The 21,463-nt window shown below is 46.0% G+C and overlaps 2 protein-coding genes across 4 annotated transcripts; one reads left to right on the plus strand and one right to left on the minus strand.

Moving 5' to 3' along the window:
- Positions 1 to 1,196: 1,196 nt before the first annotated feature.
- Positions 1,197 to 8,465, minus strand: msantd4 (Myb/SANT-like DNA-binding domain containing 4 with coiled-coils). Of its 2 annotated transcripts, none has more exons than XM_071360129.1 (4): positions 8,340 to 8,465; positions 7,122 to 7,762; positions 6,238 to 6,507; positions 1,197 to 3,114 (listed from the first exon to the last, which is right to left on the minus strand). In XM_071360129.1, the coding sequence occupies exons 2-4, from the start codon at positions 7,455 to 7,457 to the stop codon at positions 2,383 to 2,385; spliced, it is 1,338 nt and encodes a 445-aa protein (XP_071216230.1). In that variant the 5' UTR covers positions 7,458 to 7,762; positions 8,340 to 8,465; the 3' UTR covers positions 1,197 to 2,382. The 2 variants fall into 2 exon arrangements, with proteins under 2 accessions (XP_071216230.1, XP_071216231.1); XM_071360130.1 differs by having other exon boundaries at positions 7,122 to 7,438; positions 8,340 to 8,437.
- aasdhppt (aminoadipate-semialdehyde dehydrogenase-phosphopantetheinyl transferase) lies at positions 8,449 to 21,250 on the plus strand. Of its 2 annotated transcripts, XM_071360131.1 has the most exons (7): positions 8,449 to 8,922; positions 9,547 to 9,778; positions 10,597 to 10,718; positions 12,298 to 12,459; positions 20,399 to 20,467; positions 20,708 to 20,873; positions 21,024 to 21,250. In XM_071360131.1, the coding sequence occupies exons 1-6, from the start codon at positions 8,779 to 8,781 to the stop codon at positions 20,870 to 20,872; spliced, it is 894 nt and encodes a 297-aa protein (XP_071216232.1). In that variant the 5' UTR covers positions 8,449 to 8,778; the 3' UTR covers position 20,873; positions 21,024 to 21,250. The 2 variants fall into 2 exon arrangements, with proteins under 2 accessions (XP_071216232.1, XP_071216233.1); XM_071360132.1 differs by lacking the exons at positions 20,399 to 20,467; positions 20,708 to 20,873; positions 21,024 to 21,250 and adding an exon at positions 12,652 to 13,156 and having other exon boundaries at positions 12,298 to 12,585.
- The last annotated feature ends 213 nt before the right edge of the window (positions 21,251 to 21,463 follow it).

Here is a 21,463-nt window from a genome sequence, read left to right on the forward strand (position 1 = left end):
TCCAGAGATGTTCGATCGGGTTCATGTCCAGGCTCTGGCTGGGCCACACAAGGACATTCAGAGACTTATCCCAAAGTCACTCCTGCGTTGTCTTGGCTTTGTGCTTAGGGCCATTGTCCTTCTGGAAGGTGAACCTCCGCCCCAGTCTGAGGTCCTGAGCAGTTTTTTTAAATCAAGGATCTCGCTGCAATTTGCTCCCTTCATCTTTCCCTTGATCCTGACTAGTCTCCCAGTCCCTGCCGCTGAAAAACATCCCCACAGCATGATGCTGCCACCACCATGCTCCACCGTAGGGATGGAGCAGGGTTTCCTCCAGACATGACGCTTGAGATTCAGGACAAAGAGTACAATCTTGGTTTCATCATACCAGAGAATCTTGTTTCTCATGGTCTGAGAGTCCATTAGGTACCTTTTGGCAAACTCCAAGCGGGCTGTCATGTGCCTTTTACTGAGGAGTGGCTTTCGTCTGGCCACTCTACCATAAAGGCCTGATTGGTGGAGTGCTGCAGATGGTTGTCCTTCTGGAAGGTTCTCCAATCTCCACAGAGAAACTGGAGAGCTCTGTCAGAGTGACCATCGGGTTCTTGGTCACCTCCCTGACAAGGGACCTTATCCCCTGATTGGCCAGTTTGTCCGTGCGGCCAGCTCTAGGAAGAGTCGTGATGGTTTCGAACGTTCGTTTAGGAATGATGGAGGCCACTGGGTTTTTGGGGACCCTCTATGCTGCAGATTCTTTTTCTGAACCCTTCCCCAGATCTGTGCCTCAACACAATACTGTCTCGGAGCAAACTCATGGCTTGGCTTTTGTTCTGACATGCACTCTTTCCCCAATCAATTGCATTTACCACAGATTGACTTCAAGTCGTTGAAACATTCCAAGGATGATCAATGGAAACAGAATGCGCCTGAGCTCAATCTCGAGTCTCAATGCAAAGGGTCTGAATACTTATGTAAATAAGATACTTATGTTGCAAACATTTCTAAAAACCTGTCATTAGGTGGTATTGTGTAGATTGATGAGGAAAAACATATATTCCATCCATTTTATAACAAGACTAACGTAACAAAATGTGGAAAAAGGGAAGGGGGTCTGAAAACTTTCCAAATGCACCGTATACATCAGGTGATTTAAGTGTGAATGTGGGGGTTACACCAGATGTATTCAAAAACAGGCAGAATAAAGTAAAAACACCCTATTCATGTATATCCTTTATTGTGAGTCAAGGCAATGCAGAAAACATATTCCATCTCTTTTTTCCCCTCCTTCTTAAATAGTTACTCAACTCTTTCCTTGGACGACAGGTGAACCAGCAGATATATTCAACTACAGGGCTACTATAGAACACCACACAAAACATTTCATCATAGTACCAAACCACACCCACTATCAAAATAAAACAATTATAAAAGACTTAGGTTTGGAAAAATAAAGACATACGTAAGGCCTGATGACACTGGTTGGAAAACAGTCACACAGTCACACATAGAGCATTTTGTGCTTTGGAGTTTACAGCTATTCTACATGATGTCCACTTCCTATGCAGTACACGGATGGTACTACTGAGCTACACACAACTTTACCAGGGACAAAACCGTTTCTCCCAGTACACAACCACTTTATACAAAACACATTGTACAGACAGATTATCTTTGTTAAAATGAACCGCTCTTTTGAATTGAAAGAATCCCTGTTAATGCAAGTCCACAGACATAACAGAATGATTGGCAGGGAGATTTTTTTAATGTGATTGGATGAGGCTACTGAGTTTGAGTGGCAGTTTCAGTCTTGGTCCTGCCTCTACAGGAAATAAAACTGGATACAAATCCTCTGTCATCTACCTGGAGTTGGATGATGACACCGTGCTGATCTAAGGTCAGTTTGGTTGAGCTGTGCACCTCATTTCAACCATTGTGTATCAGACTGAACTGTAACAAGCAATTGGAGCTGTCAGAAACAGACAGGAGAGGGAGGAGAGAGCCTCACTGGACCATGGAAGTGACTGCTCATATAGGCTTGTAGCTGGCCTGCCTACACTGAGATAACCCCCCTCCTCGTTTGCTCTTCTTCCAGGCACTTCTCTCATAGATATCCTTTAATGCTCACCACATACGCTGCTTCTAAGGTTTACTATGTACATCTCTTTCTCTCAATTACCTCGTACCACTGCATATCGACTCGGTACCTGTACCACTTGTATATAGCCAAGTTGTCGTTACTCATTGTGTATCTATGATTACGTGTTTTACTTTTCTATTTTCTTTCTCGCTGCGTTGGCGGGAAGGGCCCCTAAGTATTTCACTGTTTGTCTACACCTGTTGTTTACCAAGCATGTGACAAATACAATTTGATGCTATCCTTCCTCTCTCCTTCCTCCTGCTCCCTCAGCGACCCTGATCCTGGTGAAGCTGTATTCTCTCCTTCTCCACCTCTAGTCTCTCCCGCTCTATCTGCAGTCGTCCAGACTCAAACTTAAAGAACTGCAGCCTCTCTTTCTCTAACTGCAGTCGCTCCTTCTCCAGCCTCAGTCTCTCACCCTCCAGATCTATCATAGAAGGCCAGGGTTTATTCTCCCTTCTCTCATTCTGTCCATCCACAGCAGAGGAAGAGGTGGTGGTAGGGGTGGAGGAAGAGGGAGGGCTTTGCTGGGGGGGAGCTGCGGCCCGTTCTGATTGGTTCATGAGCAACACCCGAAGTCGCTCTTTCTCCAGCTGCAATCTCTCTTTCTCCAGCTGCAATCTCTCTTTCTCCACATCAGACTGACTCAGTCTTTCCTTCTCCAGTAGGAGTCGCTCCCTCTCCACCGCTAGCCGCTCCGTTTCCACAGCCAGACGCTGCTTCTCAAGCTCCACACGCTGCTTCTCCAAGGCAACCAGAAGTCCCGCACTCTCGTGATTGGCTAGTCCTAAGCCAGCAAAGCCCAGTCCACCCAGGCCGGTCGATGAGAGGTCCCGATTCATTGAGGCCGCCGCCCCCTTTGATGCGCTGAGCATTCCGAACTCATCAATGTGTGAAAAGACTTCAGGGATACGTCCATCTCGCTCTCCCATGTCGGGTAGGAGGGAGGGGAAACAATCATCATCCTCTACCTCACCCTCACCACTATCACCTTCCAGCTGACAGAGACAGAGACAGAGACTCAGATCATTGATATACTGATTAATATTATACACACATCCTGACACGCACACTAGTGATGCACAGGTCAGCGGTTTGTTCACCCGCAATTGCTAATAACCCATTCACCACCGCCCAACTATGTGATAGTAAAAATCTGAGGCCCGCACCCGACCCTAACCCACAATATAGAAAATGTGCTGTACAGACGTAAAGATCCGCCGCTTAGAATTGATGACATTTTAGTAGGCTATTTGATAGTCAAAAATAACCATACTAACATGCTGTATACAATTAGTTCATTTTAGTATACTGTAAACAAACTGTATCCTTTCAGTTGAGCGTACTAGCTCGTCGCCCGTCTACCGGAAGTTGATGCTGTTGCTACGCAACCTCTTACTAGCTAGGTTAGTATAACAAATTACTAGTTAGACATTTTACGACTTCGGGTGTGTTCTTAAATTCAAATCTGGAGTGCGCTCGTAAATTCAGAGCGTTGCAAGATTGTCAGTTTGTAAATTCAGAGCGTGTCGCTCCCGGAGCGCACACTGGACGCTCAGGCCAAGGAGTAGGGTTGATTTGAGCGTTCTGACCTTACAACGGCAGTCAAGCACCCAAGCTAATGTTGGCTAGCTACTTCCATACACAAATGAGACCACTGACCATTTCTCGCCCTAGCAGAGATGGTTAGGCAGTTTAAGTTATCCAGAGCGTTGGTGACCAACTGAGCTGCTGACAATTTAATTATGCTTTCTGCTGACTTTTACTGACACCGGCCATATTCAACGGGTATTGAGCATTAGTAAATTAATTATTCTGCGCTCTGATTCACTCAGACGAGAGTGCTCTGAAATCGGAGTAGATTGCCAGAGCGAATTTACGAAAGCACCCTAATGTCCATTGAGAATGCACTAAGACTATACCATAACGCTAAGCTAAAAATGACGTGAGTAATCAAGTCAATGTTGGGTAGTTAGTTAGCCTATAGTTATTATACTGCCATATTTAATGTATAAGTAGCCAACTAATGTTAGCTAGCTAGCAACGTAGCGGTACATACTGCTGTAATGAAATGCTACGTGGTTCGTAAGGACAGCGTAGATAACAAATTGTGAGCCAATATAACGTGTAACGTAACTTATTTGAAAAGTCATTACTTTATTACATTCACTAATTATGACAAATGTTGAGCAAAACAATACATTTGTATCCGCTCTCGTACTTCGGCTGCATTTTCTCTGCCATTTTCTTCAAATCTGAAAACGATGTGAAGCCACGCCCATTTCCTGAAATGCATTATGGGCCCGAAAGTACAGAAATAGTGTCCCCTGTGTGTATACTTCATATTTTGGCGAATTTAGTACGACATCCGGGAACTTGGCATACTAACTATATCCATACTATGACCAATAACCATACTATATACTCAATTCACGTCACAAAAACTCAGCAAAAAAAGAAACGTCCCTTTTTCAGGACCCTGTCTTTCAAAGATAATTCATAAAAATCGAAATAACTTCACAGATCTTCATTGTAAAGGGTTTAAACACTGTTTCCCATGCTTGTTCAATGAACCATAAACAATGAATGAACATGCACCTGTGGAACGGTCGTTAAGACACTAACAGCTTACAGACGATAGGCAATTAAGGTCACAGTTATGAAAATTTAGGACACTAAAGAGGCCTTGCTACTGACTCTGAAAAACACCAAAAGAAATATGCCCAGAGTCCCTGCTTATCTGCGTGAACGTGCCTGAGGCATGCGGCAAGGAGGCATGAGGACTGCAGATGTGGCCAGGGCAATACATTGCAATGTCCGTACTGTGAGACGCCTAAGACAGCGCTACAGGAAGACAGGACGGACAGCTAATCGTCCTCGCAGTGGCAGACCACGTGTAACACCTGCACAGGATCGGTACATCCGAACATCACACCTGCAGGACAGGTACAGGATGGCAACAACAACTGCCCGATTTACAACAGGAACGCACAATCCCTCCATCAGTGCTCAGACTGTCCGCAATAGGCTGAGAGAGGCTGGACTGAGGGCTTGTGGGCTTGTTGTTGTAGGCCTGTTGTAAGGCAGGTCCTCACCAGACATCACCGGCAACAACGCAGCCTATGTATCGTTGAAGGAATGGACGTTACACAGAGGCCTGTACTCTGGAGCGGGATCGATTTGGAGATGGAGGGTCCATCATGGTTTGGGGCGGTGTGTGTCATCATCGGACTGAGCTTGTTTTCATTGCAGGCAATATCAACACTGGTGCGCTACAGGGAAGACATCCTCCTCCCTCATGTGGTACCCTTCCTGCAGGCTCATCCTGACATGACCCTCCAGCATAACAATGCCACCAGTCATACTGCTCATTCTGTGCGTGATTTCCTGCAAGACAGGAATGTCAGTGTTCTGCCATGACCAGCAAAGATCCCGGCTCTCAAGCCCATTGAGCACGTCTGGGACCTGTTGGATCGGAGGGTGAGGGCTAGGGCCATTCCCCCCAGAAATGTCCAAGAACTTGCAGGTGCCTTGGAAGAGTGGGGTAACATCTCACTGCAAAAACTGACACAGTCCGTGAGGAGATGCACTGCAGTACTTAATGCAGCTGGTGGCCACACCAGAAACTGACTGTTATTTTCAATTTTGACCCCCCCCTTTGTTCAGGGACACATTATTCCATTTCTGTTAGTCGCATGTCTATGGAACTTGTTCAGTTTATGTCTCAGTTGTTGAATCTTGTTATGTTCATACAAATATTTACACATGTTTGCTGAAAATAAACACAGTTGACAGTGAGAGGACGTTTCTTTTTTTGCTGAGTTTAGTACGGTTAGTATGAGTATTCGAACACAGCCCTTGTCTTTCTTGCCTCAGTGGATTGACTTTTTCTGCCCAAGTTCACAAAATAATTTGGCAATTGGCGTGTATTTGGCATTCCACAGTTAGGAACTAAAGCTTAGGCTACGCACTAACACCAGATAAAAATAAACAAATATAAATGTAGCCTATGGATATCGATTAAACAATAATTCTACAATTATGGATTTTTTTTAATGAATCATGTTCCCTTTATTCAACTCACAAATCAATAACGCACACACAAACACATGGATCCTCACCCTGTATCCATTGGCCTCCTCCTCCAGCTTAACCCCCGTAGATATCGAGTGTCCGCTGGGCTCTCCAAGATCCGCCAGGTCCTGCCAGTCACACTGGGACTCCTTGGGAAAGCCAGAGAGGTCGAGCGACTGGTCCCCTGAACCCAGTGAGGCGTCGTGCTCAGGGGAGGACGGATCATACTCTGCCTTCAGCCCCGTGGAGAGAGACAGCTCAGCACGGAGCTGCTTCCTCTTCATTAGCGACCGCCAGTCCAAGTAACGCCGCTTCACCTGGAACCACACACACAACCATTACAAACAGTGGTGATGTCACAACTCAAAATGCTTCAGGAAGTTTAGGTAAAATCGGCACTGGGAAGTGGGAGCCCAAAGGAACTCCTTCTAGTGAATCGGGGTGAATTAAACTATTGAAATGCGGCCCTTAAACGTAGGATACAAACTCTTTTTAGTGTTGTGTTTGATGCCACCTAAAGTGAGGGCAAAGAGAGAGAGCCACTACAAATGATCAATAACCCAAACAAGTCTATAATAAATAAAAATACTAAATATGTTCCAACTTCCCCTGGTCTCCCAACAGTATATAATTTAAGTAGGAAGCCCAAGTTTCAATAGGCGATAAGATATGAATGTGTCATAAAAGGAGTGAGGATATTTGGGCTTGCGAAGCAGTTTTATGCCATGACAATGGGAGCTGATAATTATGAGTTTTTTACACCACTTGTCTCTGGAAGAAATTATGAATCCTCATTGTCCAAGACCAAGTCAAGACGGAGTACAAATGTATCCGATACGAGACACTCAATGTGGTCTAGAGATCAGACTCGAGTGCCACAAAACTCTTTTAGAACATCATTTGTCACTATGGAAGCCCCCTCCACACACACCTCTGAAGCTGTGCGTAGTTCACCCTCTCCCAGTGCGTTGACGCCTCCTGCTACCTCCTCCCAGGCTCGTCTCTTCAGCTCGTTGATGGCGGTGTTCTGCTGGCGGGAGAACAGCACGTCTCGTCGCTTGTGGATCTCCCGGATCAGCGTCTGCGTCTCACGAACGCTGTAGTTACTCTTCCTCTTCCTCTTCAGGTGTTTCATTTGCAGGAAATCCAGCCTGGCGGTCAGGAGAGGTGCGCACGCAGATGGCGAGAGAGAGAGATCAAGGAGGGATGGAGATAGGGATGGAGAGACAGAAGTCTTACAGAGGGACTCTGAAATGGAGAAGGACATAATTGGGCAGAAGCATAGAGAAGTGTGAAAGAGGGAGGGATGAAAGGGGGGGAGATACAGAGAGAAGTGGAGAGAGTAGTCAGGCTGTAGGTCGCTGGATGAAGGACTGCTGTTGAGAAGAATCCCACTGTGCTGCCTCAGGTGACACTCCCTTAGTTCACTCAAAGGTCACACAAAATAGGTAAGTGCTACAGCAGATGTGTTCTCAGGCAACCAGAGCACCAGGACAGGGCTCAGCTTCCTCCTGAAAGACGAACACAGGAGCACAGAGCAACCAGAGCACCAGGACAGGGCTCAGCTTCCTCCTGAAAGACGAACACAGAGCAACCACAGAACGATTAGTTGATTCAAACTAGTGGTAAACTTATCTTCAATAGAACTCAAAACGGGTCTGTTCTTTATCTGTCACAGGACAAGTGAATGCTTTGACAGACCCAAGACTGCATGTGTAAGAAGACTGCTGTGTATTTAACCTGCTGAGTATCGCAAAAGCAAAGATTTGCTTGCAGGTAACCATAATTTCAAATCATGCCACAACCTTGGTTCTTTTTCATTTATTTGGGCCCACGATTGACGATGGGGAACAGATAGCTATCATATCTGTCTCTATTTTCTGAGGTGAGACGGGGATCAGGATAGGTTCCAGTCTGGACTATGTAAAAACTCAGTGCAGTGCTTTGCATTGCGCTTTTTGTGAAACGCATCAGCTAGCTTGGTAATGTAGCTTAATCGGCGGTGTTTGTGGAACCGATAGCTAGCTAGCACACCAGCACGTTTGCACCGTAAAAACTCTAATCCCCACATATCCTTTTTATTGAGCCAACATGGTCACGCTCTCCCACGTAATGTAATGCTATTTATGATCATCGTAAAATAACTCACCTTATCAATCGTAGAGAATAAATCAGATGCTCATCAACGCCAAAATCTGAATCGGAAAGACACCTTTTGGCGACGCACCATAAACATCCTACCCATTGGTCCCTTCATTGCCACGCCCACTTTTGACGTGTCACGTCCCACCAGTTTTTCCGGGTGTGGGTCCGCCGTCGTGTTGTTATAGCTAGCATGTTCTTAAAGTGAAGCAAACACTATAGCTCAGGAGGTGACACTTATCAAGTTCTCATGCGTTGCTAGCTAACTATGTTTTTTGGTTTGCGGCATTTGTAGTGCCTAAAATACCGACACACTTACCTCACAGTTAACAGTTAGCTAGCTAATCCACAAAAGCGGTCAGTGTTATCCAGCTGCATTACGAGAGGTAACGTTAGCTTAAAGCGGAACGTCGGTCTACCGGTTCTTAGCTCTGAAACTGGCCGTCATGGGAGGCGTTCGCTGGGCGTTCCGGTGTGGCTCGTGGACGCCGACCCGGTCCGAGTGGCTGTTGGCGGCCCGGTGTGTGCAGCGCGAAGAGAAAGAGCGAATCGGACAGTTCATGTTTGCCAAAGATGCCAAATCAGCTATGGTGCGTTGACTGTGTTATTCCGATAGAAAGTAATCACTGTGCCACGTTCTCCCTTGATTATCAAATAGCAATTTCCACGTTCTAGGTTTTTGTCACTTCCCAGCAGTTACACACCTGATTCTGCTAATTATCAGGCCTTGGTTAACCATGTCAGGCAAGGCTGAGACTGGGACACATAAAGCTCAAAAGTACGTTGAATTGGTGGGGAAACCTCCAACTGGGAGGTGTGATCAATGTCAGGAGGAGATGGAGGTAGTGGAACATGTTCTATTTCAGTGCCATTAAATATGGGAGGGAAAGGGAGCAATTTGTTATTAGATTTGAGGAGTAATGGGGTTGAAGAGAAAAGATTAAGTGAACTACTGGTGAAGTCTCCTGGGGATCTAGTATTTCATTATTTAATTTGTTTCCTTAGGGAGATGAGAATATTGGGTAGGATTTAGACCTTCCCCTGTCTCTGGTCCACACTCCAGTCCAGTTGGTGGCGTTAATGCACCTTAAAGTTGGTTGCCAACCGCCAAAACTATCCACAGAAGAAGATAACGACGCTTCAGAGTTACCGTTTACTGGAGAGAGGAGAGGCAGCACCCTTATTGACACTCTCCTTTTCCCCTGCTCTTCCAGGCTGGCAGGTTGTTGTTGAGGAGGTTGGTGTGTGACAGGATGGGTGTTCCCTGGGCTGACATCCGCTTGGAGCGTTCTCCCAGAGGAAAGCCCTACCTGGCCAACCCAGTCTGCTCCAGCCATGAATCTGTGGGCTGGAGTTTTAACATCTCCCACCAGGGTGACTACGCTGTGCTGGCTGCAGAGCAGAGGCTGCAGGTCGGGGTGGACGTGATGAAGACCACCATGCCAGGTGTGTGTGTATCTGCACGTTCTTTAGTGCTTTGATGTGTCAGTTTGATTAAATAAGCAGCATTGAGAAGAGCTCACTCTGGCAGTAAACTGTCTTACTACATCCTGAACCCTTCTCTCTCCCTCTCTCCTGTTTGTGTGAGAGAGAAGTAACCCTTCAATCTTGTCTAACTCCCCTGCCTGAGTCTTTCTATTTCACCCTTCTCACCAAATCATATTTGGCGTCCTCCTCTCCAAGCCTTCAGGACGCTAATCTGCTAACCCAGTCCTGTCACTCACCCAGACCTCCCAAATCCCTCTTTAAATAGGCCTAGACCTCTTCATCTGAAAGGGTTGAGCGTTCTACGTAGCCTCATTCTCTTAAGGATGGCGATACCTTAAAGCACATACTTATCTTCCACATTGCCCCCCAGGGAGAATAGCTAGCTAGGCCCTTTATTAAACCTTATAGATGGGCTGTCATTCACAAATCCCTAAATCCATTTTACAAAGTTATCTAAAGGAAGTTTGCTGCAGTTCCTTTCTTTACCACATGATGCCACTGTTGTCTTTCATATTCCCTGAGAGTGATTTGGCAGTGCTCTATCACAGGGATCTCCTGCCGATTCCCATTCCGTCTATGTTTAAAGATGGTTGTAGGAGAGAAAGTGATGATCCCAAACAAAGTAGGAGAGTGTGTGTTGCTTTTCTCTCAATTTTCAACCTCTTCTCCCTCAACTGTTTCCTTATTGTCAGAGCTCAAACCCTTAGGTTTGTGTTTATTTTATTATTAAAAATGTTTTCCTTGCACCCTCCCTCTCTCCCTCCCTCTGTCTCCAGGTAGCAGTTCTGTGCCAGAGTTTTTCCGTATCATGACGAGGCAGTTTACTGATTATGAGTGGAGTGTTATCCGCAGAGCAGGATCGGAATGGGAGCAACTGACCATGTTCTACAGACACTGGGTAACCATCACTCTCACGTCCATGGTGACGCTTGGCACGCTTGACTTGCACACTGAGTCATACACATTACATGCAGGTCCTCCCCAATTAATTGAGCTGCTCAGTCGAGAAGTTGTCAGATTGAGAGAGCGGCACAAAGGACATTAAGTACTGGTATCATTGCCGTTGACTAATCTTAGTGCTTTCCCGTTGCCATAGTGACTTGCCTTGTAATTGTGTTACTGTGGCTTGCCCTCGTGTAACAAGGTTTGTTTGACTTCAGAGACACATCCACACACACCATGATCATCACACACAGAACCCTGTGTCAATCCCTGGGACAGGGAAAGTTTTCAACCTGATAAGTGATGATTTTGAATGCCTTATGGTTACACCAATGGTTGTTCGCCATTTAAAATGATTATTGTGTACAGGCAGTGCCTTCAGAAAGTATTCACACCCTTTGACTTATTACACATTTTGTGTTACAGCCTGAATTCAAAGTGAATTAAATCGTTTTTTCCCCCTCACACAGTACACCCAGTACCCCCCCCCATATAATGACAAAGTGTAATTAATAACTTCACCATGCTCAAAGGGATATTCAGTGTCTCCTTTTTTGTTGTGTTTACCCATTACCAATAGGTGCCCTTCTTTGCGAGTCACTGGGAAACCTCCCAGGTCTTTGTGGTTGAATCAGTGTTTGAAATTCATAGTGAGTAGACTTATGTGACTCGTTAAGCAAATTTGTACCCCTGAACTTATTTAGGCTTGCCATAACAAACGGTTTGAATACTTATTGACTCACCATTTAAAGCTTTACATTTTTTATTATTTTAAAAACGTAATTCCACTTTGACATTATGGGGTATTGTGTGTAGGCCAGTGACACAATCTCAATTTAATCAAGTTATATTCAGGCTTTAACGCAAACATTTTTGGAAAAAGTAAAGTGGTGTGAGTACTTTCTGAAGGCATTATATAATTAAGCAATAAGGCCCGAGAATGTGTGGTATATACCTTGGGGTTTGTGGTATATCAGGGGTTGGCACCTCAGGGGTTTGTGGTATATTGCCAATATACCTTGGCTAAGGACTGTTCATGGGGCGGCAGGTAGCCTAGTGGTTAGAGCGTTGAACTAGTAACCGAAAGGTTGCAAGGTCAGCTCGGGGATTCGACAAGGTTCAAATCTGTCGTTCTGCCCCTGAACAAGGCAGTTAACCCACTGTTCTTAGGCCGTCATTGAAAATAAGAATTTGTTCTTAACTGACTTGCCTAGTTAAATAAAGGTAAAATAAAAATAAGCGCAACGTGGAGTGCCTGGACACAGCCGTTAGCCGTGGTATATTGGCAATATACCACAAACCCCTGAGGTGCCTTATTGCTATTATAAACTGTGGTTACTAACGTAATTAGAGCAGTAAAAAAGTTTTGTCATACACGTAGTATACCACGGCTGTCAGCCAATCTGCATTCAGGGCTCAAACCACCCAGTTTCTTATCTCACTTGTACACAATAAGAGTAATTTAACTCTATTCTTTTTACACTACTCTTCATCTGATATTTTTGTGGCTCTGGTTATCTTTCCTGTCCGTCAAGGCGTTGAAGGAAAGTTTCATCAAGGCGATTGGCACAGGGCTGGGCTTTAATCTACAGAGGGCGGAGTTTCACCTGTCACCTGAGCCAATTGCAGAGGGCAAGGTGTGTCGCCGGACCACAATGCACCTGGATGAGGAAGAAGAGGAGGTCTGGACCTTCGAGGTGAGCAGGGTCCAGTGGAGAGACGAAAAGAAAAAAAAAGGAGCAGGAAGAGTAAAGAAAGTTCAAGAGTGTCCAACCATCTCCCGCCTGTTTCTGTGTGTCCAGCCATCTCCCGCCTGTTTCTGTGTGTCCAGCCATCTCCCGCCTGTTTCTGTGTGACCAGCCATCCCCCGCCTGTTTCTGTGTGTCCAGCCATCCCCCGCCTGTTTCTGAGTGTCCAGCCATCCCCCGCCTGTTTCTGTGTGTCCAGCCATCTCCCGCCTGTTTCTGTGTGTCCAGCCATCTCCCGCCTGTTTCTGTGTGTCCAACACACTATCACAGATTGTTGTGAAATGGACACAATTTTCTTGTTGTGGCTAATGTTAGCTAGGTTAGGGGTTAAGGTTAGGTATGAGGGGTAGGGTTAGCTAACATGCTAGCTAAGTAGTTAAAAAGTAGTAAGTAGTTGCTAAAATGCTGAAGTTAGCCATCATTTGATTCAAACACGCAACGTTTGGGTTGCTTGACCTTCCGGTTATACGCTCACCCATCCTCCCCGCTGGTTTCTGTCTTAAATAACCTACTGCCTTCATCGGTGATTGAACTGCGCTGTATACAAAATCACGTGGTGAACATGAACATTTGTAAAAATGTGTCACACTTATGCGAAATTCGTATTTCACTGTAATTTGTGATAGTGGGTTGATGTATTACAGACACGCTAAGCAGCAGGTGGTTTATAGTAATCTTTTTGGCAGCAGCTCAAATGCCGTTCCAATTCCACTAACAGCAGCTTAGCAGGGTCTCTTTAGCAGCTGTAGCTTACTCTATCAAATTTCAATTTAATCATTTCGCTTTACCGTTACCCACTAAAACTAATGCTACCCTGCTCCAATTTCATCAGTTAGCTTTAGAGTTACCCACTAAAGCTATTGCTATCCTTATTGCATTTCAGAACCACTAACGACAGATTAGCAAGGTCTTGTTAGCGGCTAATACATCGTATGGCTATCTCTTTATGATTGCTATCTTAGCATACGCACAAATGTGTACTCTGGCCCTCTCTCTTTCTCGGAGTCTTTAAATTCTCCAACAATGTAACCTTGAAAGAATGTGTAAAGTACTTTTCTAGGAAATACTGGGGACGGTTACCTAGGATGCTCTCAGTACCTCTCACACCAAGGCTTTAGAGTTGTAAAAAGTGACCTCTTTATTTAGTCTCCTTTCCTCATCTCCCTCTTTTCATCCACACTAGTCTGAAGAAATACTGTATGTCAGGGGAAAGCAGTATTGTGGAAAGCTATTGTTGGGTTGGATCTGACCTATAAAGCTGAAAATTATTAATGGTCCATCACAGAATCCGCTCTGTCCTCTGCACTGGTTTGTCGGGCTAATGGTGTTTCTGTTGTGACACTTCTGCCTCCAGAGAATAGCAACATACCTACAGTATTGATCGCCAGATCAGGGACAGTACAGCTAAGCTGTGGATCTGCTGCAGAGATGTTTTCTAAATGGAAGCGGGAGGGAAGGATAGACAGGCAGTGAGGGAGCTAGGGAGGACTGGGAGAAAACTAACTGCCCAATTTCGGGAGCACCGGAGAGACCAGGTTTCAGTACTGGAGCACCGGAGAGACCAGGTTTCAGTACTGGAGCACCGGAGAGACCAGGTTTCAGTACTGGAGCACCGGAGAGACCAGGTTTCAGTACTGGAGCACCGGAGAGACCAGGTTTCAGTACTGGAGCACCGGAGAGACCAGGTTTCAGTACTGGAGCACCGGAGAGACCAGGTTTCAGTACTGGAGCACCGGAGAGACCAGGTTTCAGTACTGGAGCACCGGAGAGACCAGGTTTCAGTACTGGAGCACCGGAGAGACCAGGTTTCAGTACTGGATCCCGGAGAGACCAGGTTTCAGTACTGGAGCACCGGAGAGACCAGGTTTCAGTACTGGAGCACCGGAGAGACCAGGTTTCAGTACTGGAGCACCGGAGAGACCAGGTTTCAGTACTGGAGCACCGGAGAGACCAGGTTTCAGTACTGGAGCACCGGAGAGACCAGGTTTCAGTACTGGATCCCGGAGAGACCAGGTTTCAGTACTGGAGCACCGGAGAGACCAGGTTTCAGTACTGGAGCACCGGAGAGACCAGGTTTCAGTACTGGAGCACCGGAGAGACCAGGTTTCAGTACTGGAGCACCGGAGAGACCAGGTTTCAGTACTGGAGCACCGGAGAGACCAGGTTTCAGTACTGGAGCACCGGAGAGACCAGGTTTCAGTACTGGATCCCGGAGAGACCAGGTTTCAGTACTGGAGCACCGGAGAGACCAGGTTTCAGTACTGGAGCACCGGAGAGACCAGGTTTCAGTACTGGAGCACCGGAGAGACCAGGTTTCAGTACTGGAGCACCGGAGAGACCAGGTTTCAGTACTGGAGCACCGGAGAGACCAGGTTTCAGTACTGGAGCACCGGAGAGACCAGGTATCAGTACTGGATCCCGGAGAGACCAGGTTTCAGTACTGGATCCCGGAGAGACCAGGTTTCAGTACTGGAGCACCGGAGAGACCAGGTTTCAGTACTGGAGCACCGGAGAGACCAGGTTTCAGTACTGGAGCACCGGAGAGACCAGGTTTCAGTACTGGAGCACCGGAGAGACCAGGTTTCAGTACTGGAGCACCGGAGAGACCAGGTTTCAGTACTGGAGCACCGGAGAGACCAGGTTTCAGTACTGGAGCACCGGAGAGACCAGGTTTCAGTACTGGAGCACCGGAGAGACCAGGTTTCAGTACTGGAGCACCGGAGAGACCAGGTTTCAGTACTGGATCCCGGAGAGACCAGGTTTCAGTACTGGAGCACCGGAGAGACCAGGTTTCAGTACTGGAGCACCGGAGAGACCAGGTTTCAGTACTGGAGCACCGGAGAGACCAGGTTTCAGTACTGGAGCACCGGAGAGACCAGGTTTCAGTACTGGATCCCGGAGAGACCAGGTTTCAGTACTGGATCCCGGAGAGACCAGGTTTCAGTACTGGAACACCGGAGAGACCAGGTTTCAGTACTGGAGCACCGGAGAGACCAGGTTTCAGTACTGGAGCACCGGAGAGACCAGGTTTCAGTACTGGAGCACCGGAGAGACCAGGTTTCAGTACTGGAGCACCGGAGAGACCAGGTTTCAGTACTGGAGCACCGGAGAGAACAGGTTTCAGTACTGGAGCACCGGAGAGAACAGGTTTCAGTACTGGAGCACCGGAGAGACCAGGTTTCAGTACTGGAGCACCGGAGAGACCAGGTTTCAGTACTGGAGCACCGGAGAGACCAGGTATCAGTACTGGAGCACCGGAGAGACCAGGTATCAGTACTGGAGCACCGGAGAGACCAGGTTTCAGTACTGGAGCACCGGAGAGACCAGGTTTCAGTACTGGAACCAAGGGATTAAAATCATCACGTTTGGACCTTTCGCTGTTGGTTGGGTCATGTGCACACACACACACCTTTTGCCTGAGTGAGCAAGAGAAGAGATCATGTCCTTGTTTCCCCCCTCCCTCACTGCCATATTGATCAGAGTAATGAGAAACAACTAGGATGCTAGACTTCACATCTGATAAGGTCTGCAGAATGAATGTTTCTTCCAGATAGGCTGAATAACTGCAGAAACACTTGTCACACACACACACACACACACATTCAGCATCACCTATTAAGATACATACATACATACAGTACCAGTCAAAAGTTTGGACACACCTACTCATTCCAGGGTTTTTCTTTAGTTTTACTATTTTCTAACATTGTAGAATAATAGTGAAGACCTCAACTATGAAATAACACAAATGGAATCATGTAGTAACCAAAAAAGTGTTAAACAAATCAAAATATATTTACCTACCCTTTGCCTTGATGACTGCACACTCTTGGCATCCTCTTAACCAGGTAGTCACCTGGAATGCATTTCAATTAACAGGTGTGCCTTGTTAAAAGTTAATTTGTGGAATTTCTTTCCTTAATGCGTTTGAGTCAATCATTTGTGTTGTAACTGGTATACAGAAGATAGCCCTATTTGGTAAAAGACCAAGTCCATATTATGGCAGGAACAGCTCATATAAGCAAAGAGAAATGACAGTCCATCATTACTTTAAGACATGAAGGTCAGTCAATATGGAAAACTTTGAAAAGTTTCAAGTGCAGTCGCAAAAACCATCAAGCGCTATGATGAAACTGGCTCTCATGAGGACCGCCACAGGAAAGGAAGACCCAGAGTTACCTCTGCTGCAGAGGATACGTTCATTAGAGTTTACTGCACCTCAGATTGCAGCCCAAATAAATGCTTCACAGAGTTCAAGTTACACACATCTCAACATCAACTGATCAGAGGAGGCTGCGTGAATCAGGCCTTCATGGTCGAATTGCTACAAAGAAACCACCACTAAAGGTCAATAAGAAGAAGAGACTTGCTTGGGCCAAGAAACACGAGCAATTGACATTAGACCAGTGGAAATCTGTCCTTTGGTCTGAAGAGTCCAAATTTGAGATTTTTGGTTCTAACCGCCGTGTCTTTGTAAGACGTAGAGTAGGTGAACGGATGATCTCCGCATGTGTGGTTCCCACTGTGAAGCATGGAGGAAGAGGTGTGATGGTGTTGGGGTGCTTTGCTGGTGACACTGACATTGCTTTTATTTAGAATTCAAGGCACACTTAACCAGTATGGCTGCAGCAATACTCCATCCCATCTGGTTTGCACTTAGTGGGGGCTATCATTTGTTTTTCAACAGGACAATGACCCAACACACCTCCAGGCTGTGTAAGGGCTATTTGACCAAGAAGGAGAGTGGAGTGCTGCATCAGATGACCTGGCCTCTACAATCACCCGACCTCAACCAAATTGAGATGGTTTTGGATGAGTTGGACCGCAGAGTGAAGGAAAAGCAGCCAACAAATGCCCAAATGTGGGAACTCCTTCAAGACTGGTGGAAAAGCATTCCAGGTGAAGCTGGTGGAGAGAATGCCAACAGTTTGCAAAGCTGTCGTCAAGGCAAAGGATGGCTACTTTGAAGAATTTCAAATATAAAATGTTATATTTTGATTACTACATCATTCCATATGTGTTGTTTCATAGTTTTGATGTCTTAATTTTTATTCTACAATGTAGAAGATAGTAAAAATAATGAAAAACCATTGAATGAGTAGGTGTGTCCAAACTTTTGACTGGTATTGTTTGTATGTATGTGTACACACACGCACACTCAATTAACATACAGATGAGGCAAGCAGCAGTTCTGACCTGGTGCCCTCTGAGCGCTGCATATTGATTGGCTGGCTTAATGAGTTGGCAACCAAGGTCTTTCCACTTCCTGGTGACCCTGTGTAATGTCACGACCCCACTGTGTTATGAGGTCATGACATTTGGTAGTGAGGGAATTAACAAGAGGACTCACGTACACAGAAACACATACAGGGTTCTTTACAACTCATACATGTACAGTCGTGGCCAAAAGTTTTGAGAATGACACAAATATTAGTTTTCACAAAGTTTGCTGCTTCAGTGTCTTTAGATATTTTTGTCAGATGTTACTATGGAATACTGAAGTATAATTACAAACATTTCATAAGTGTCAAAGCTTTTAGTGACAATTACATGAAGTTGATTCAAAGAGTTAATATTTGCAGTGTTGACCCTTCTTTTTCAAGACCTCTGCAATCCGCCCTGGCATGCTGTCAATTAACTTCTGGGCCACATCCTGACTGATGGCAGCCCATTCTTGCATAATCAATGCTTGGAGTTTGTCAGAATTCGTGGGTTTTTGTTTGTCCACCCGCCTCTTGAGGATTGACCCCAAGTTCTCAATGGGATTAAGGTCTGGGGAGTTTCCTGGCCATGGACGCAAAATATTGATATTTTGTTCCCCGAGCCACTTCGTTATCACCTTTGCCTTATGGCAAGGTGCTCCATCATGCTGGAAAAGGCATTGTTCATCACCAAACTGTTCCTGGATGGTTGGGAGAAGTTGCTCTCGGAGGATGTGTTGATACCATTCTTTATTCATGGCTGTGTTCTTAGGAAAAATTGTGAGTGAGCCCACTCCCTTGGCTGAGAAGCAACCCCACACATGAATGGTCTCAGGATGCTTTACTGTTGGCATGACACAGGACTGATGGTAGCACTCACCTTGTCTTCTCCGGACAAGCTTTTTTGCGGATGCCCCAAACAATCGGAAAGGGGATTCATCAGAGAAAATGACTTTACCCCAGTCCTCAGCAGTCCAAACCCTGTACCTTTTGCAGAATATCAGTCTGTCCCTGATGTTTTTCCTGGAGAGAAGTGGCCTCTTTGCTGCCCTTCTTGACACCAGGCCATCCTCCAAAAGTCTTCGCCTCACTTTGCGTGCAGATGCACTCACACCTACCTGCTGCCATTCTTGAGCAAGCTCTGTACTGATGGTGCCCCGATCCCGCAGCTGAATCAACTTTAGGAGACAGTCCTGGCGCATGCTGGACTTTCTTGGGCGCCCTGAAGCCTTCTTCACAACAATTGAACTGCTCTCCTTGAAATTCTTGATGATCCGATAAATGGTTGATTTAGGTGCAATCTTACTGGCAGCAATATCCTTGCCTGTGAAGCCCTTTTTGTGCAAAGCAATGATGACGGCACGTGTTTCCATGCAGGTAACCATGGTTGACAGAGGAAGAACAATGATTCCAAGCACCACCCTCCTTTTGAAGCTTTCAGTCTGTTATTCGAACTCAATCAGCATGACAGAGGGATCTCCAGCCTTGTCCTCGTCAACACTCACACCTGTGTTAACGAGAGAATCACCAACATGATGTCAGCTGGTCCTTTTGTTGCAGGGCTGAAATGCAGTGGAAATGTTTTTGGGGGATTCAGGTCATTTGCATGGCGAAGAGGGATTTTGCAATTAATTGCAATTCATCTGATTACTCTTCATAACATTCAAATATGCAAATTGCCATCATACAAACTGAGGCAGCAGACTTTGTGGAAATTAATATTTGTGTCATTCTCAAAACTTTTGGCCACGACTGTACACACACACTGTCACAATTATTTCACTCTTATCCAGACAGTTAGAATCAGATTGAATCCGCAGTAGGGGAAACAGCGCCCCTGTCTGCCACACAGACGTTATTGTTTTTGTTTTGTTGACAATGATGTCTGGGCGAGAAAAAGTATTTGTTTTCAGTGACTTCTCTGCATCGCAAACAGATGTTGCAGGGAGTCATCCGTCCATTAAGAACATGAGATACAGATGGAGGATCTTAATTTGATCCAGTTTGCTCCTGCAAGAAAATAATCCTGCAGCAACAGGAAATGTGGATTATAATTAATGGACATTTTTGCAGTGGTTGATACATTTTTCGAAAGGGAAAATTTAAAGTCTAAAATTTCAAAGTGCAAATTACAAACTTCAGAAGCCTTTTTAAACCACAAATGCACTACATGTTTTAAATGTCCTACATTGCAGGAAAGTTCTCACGCTACAGGGTGATTAAATGTTAGATCCTACATCTGTAACCTCCCTCCCTTTAACAAGTAAAGGAGCGAGGCTATTTTCTCCTTTCAATCTCCTCTCCCCTCTGTCTCCCCGGGGCGAGGCGTCCAGTACTCCTGGAAAGCCAGGCAGTGAGATGGAGATAGCTTGTCTGGGATGTACACAACTCCCCGTATGGGCCTATGATTAGGGCCAACTGTGTGGAATGAAAGAGAGAGAGAGGGGAACCGCGATGATGAACAGCCAGTATTAGGACACTGATGTGTTAGAACGGGGAGAGGAGAGTTGTGTGTGTGTGTGTGTGTGTGTGTGTGTGGCCGGCTGCATGCGTGATCCTTTCAGTAAACGAGAGCTATTTGTCACCTTAACCACTCTTATAAGTCAACACCTATAACCTCATGCTGTTTGTATGTTGTGTGTATTTCATGTAAACGTGTGTGTTTACCTGCTCCTGTCCTCTTTCAGGAGACTGTATTGGGTAATGACCACCATGTTGCTGTGGCACTGGGACCCAGCCATACAGTCGGATCTGTGGTGAGTCGTGTGTGTGTGTGTGTGTGTGTGTGTGTGTGTGTGTGTGTGTGTGTGTGTGTGTGTGTGTGTGTGTGTGTGTGTGTGTGTGTGTGTGTGTGTGTGTGTGTGTGTGTGTGTGTGTGTGTGTGTGTGTGTGTGTGTGTGGGAGGGAGGGAGGGAGGGAGGGAATGTAAGTGAGTCTGTGTGCTGGAGAAAAAACCCCACAATGAAGTAGATTTCTAACCTCTCCTTTTTCCTCAGCCTCCCCCTGCCCTCACCTATCCTCCCACCTCCTTCACCTTCCTCTCCTTCAGTGACCTCATCAGCATGGCCACACCCCTCTTTGAAGAAGACTCCGCCTACTGGGAGAACTTCCAGAAAAAGGCTGAAGCCCCGGAAAGACAAAGACTCACAGCTACAGTATGAGGTAGACAGGTTAGGTTAGGACTGTGGGTAGAGTAATCTGATCCTAGATCTGTGGTTAGTGGCGACGTGTACCTGACCGTGGAGAAAAAAAAGTGAGATGGAGTGGTCAAAGGGCAGACAGGTGATGTCACTCCTGTTGATCTCCATGCAGGACCGTACAGGAACAGTCGGTGAACAGCAGGGTTGGTGTGATGGAGGCATCTGGAGGAGCTGGCCACTCTGACAACAAATCAGACTTAAGCATTGAAATAATGTTGGTCCTCAGACCTACCCAGAGTCAATGTGTTATTCAAATGCCAGTGATGAAAAGGGTTCCATGACTGCAAATTACTCTTAATCATGGTATTGGATGATAATAAAGCCACCACAGTAATACTATTTAAGGTGTGTGTGTGTGTGTGTGTGTGTGTGTGTGTGTGTGTGTGTGTGTGTGTGTGTGTGTGTGTGTGTGTGTGTGTGTGTGTGTGTGTGTGTGTGTGTGTGTGTGTGTGAGTGCGCGTGTGTGTGTGTGTGTGTGTTGATTTTGTAGGTTGCAATCACCTGAATTGATTGTGGTCATCTGTCATTACTACAGTGTTGTTGACCAACCTC

This window comes from Salvelinus alpinus, chromosome 22 (assembly GCF_045679555.1).
Source record: "Salvelinus alpinus chromosome 22, SLU_Salpinus.1, whole genome shotgun sequence".
Taxonomy (NCBI): Eukaryota; Metazoa; Chordata; class Actinopteri; order Salmoniformes; family Salmonidae; genus Salvelinus; species Salvelinus alpinus.

Excerpts from the sequence above, each read along its gene's own strand:
- aasdhppt (XM_071360131.1), top strand. The coding sequence starts at position 8,779 with ATGGGAGGCGTTCGCTGGGCGTTCCGGTGTGGCTCGTGGACGCCGACC. Across the intron at positions 9,779-10,596 it reads GATGAAGACCACCATGCCAG|GTAGCAGTTCTGTGCCAGAG; the intron begins GTGTGTGTGTAT and ends CTCTGTCTCCAG. Across the intron at positions 12,460-20,398 it reads AGGAGGTCTGGACCTTCGAG|GAGACTGTATTGGGTAATGA; the intron begins GTGAGCAGGGTC and ends GTCCTCTTTCAG.
- msantd4 (XM_071360129.1), bottom strand. The coding sequence starts at position 7,457 with ATGTCCTTCTCCATTTCAGAGTCCCTCTGTAAGACTTCTGTCTCTCCA. Across the intron at positions 6,508-7,121 it reads AACTACGCACAGCTTCAGAG|GTGAAGCGGCGTTACTTGGA; the intron begins GTGTGTGTGGAG and ends GTGTGGTTCCAG. Across the intron at positions 3,115-6,237 it reads AGGAGGCCAATGGATACAGG|CTGGAAGGTGATAGTGGTGA; the intron begins GTGAGGATCCAT and ends TGTCTCTGTCAG.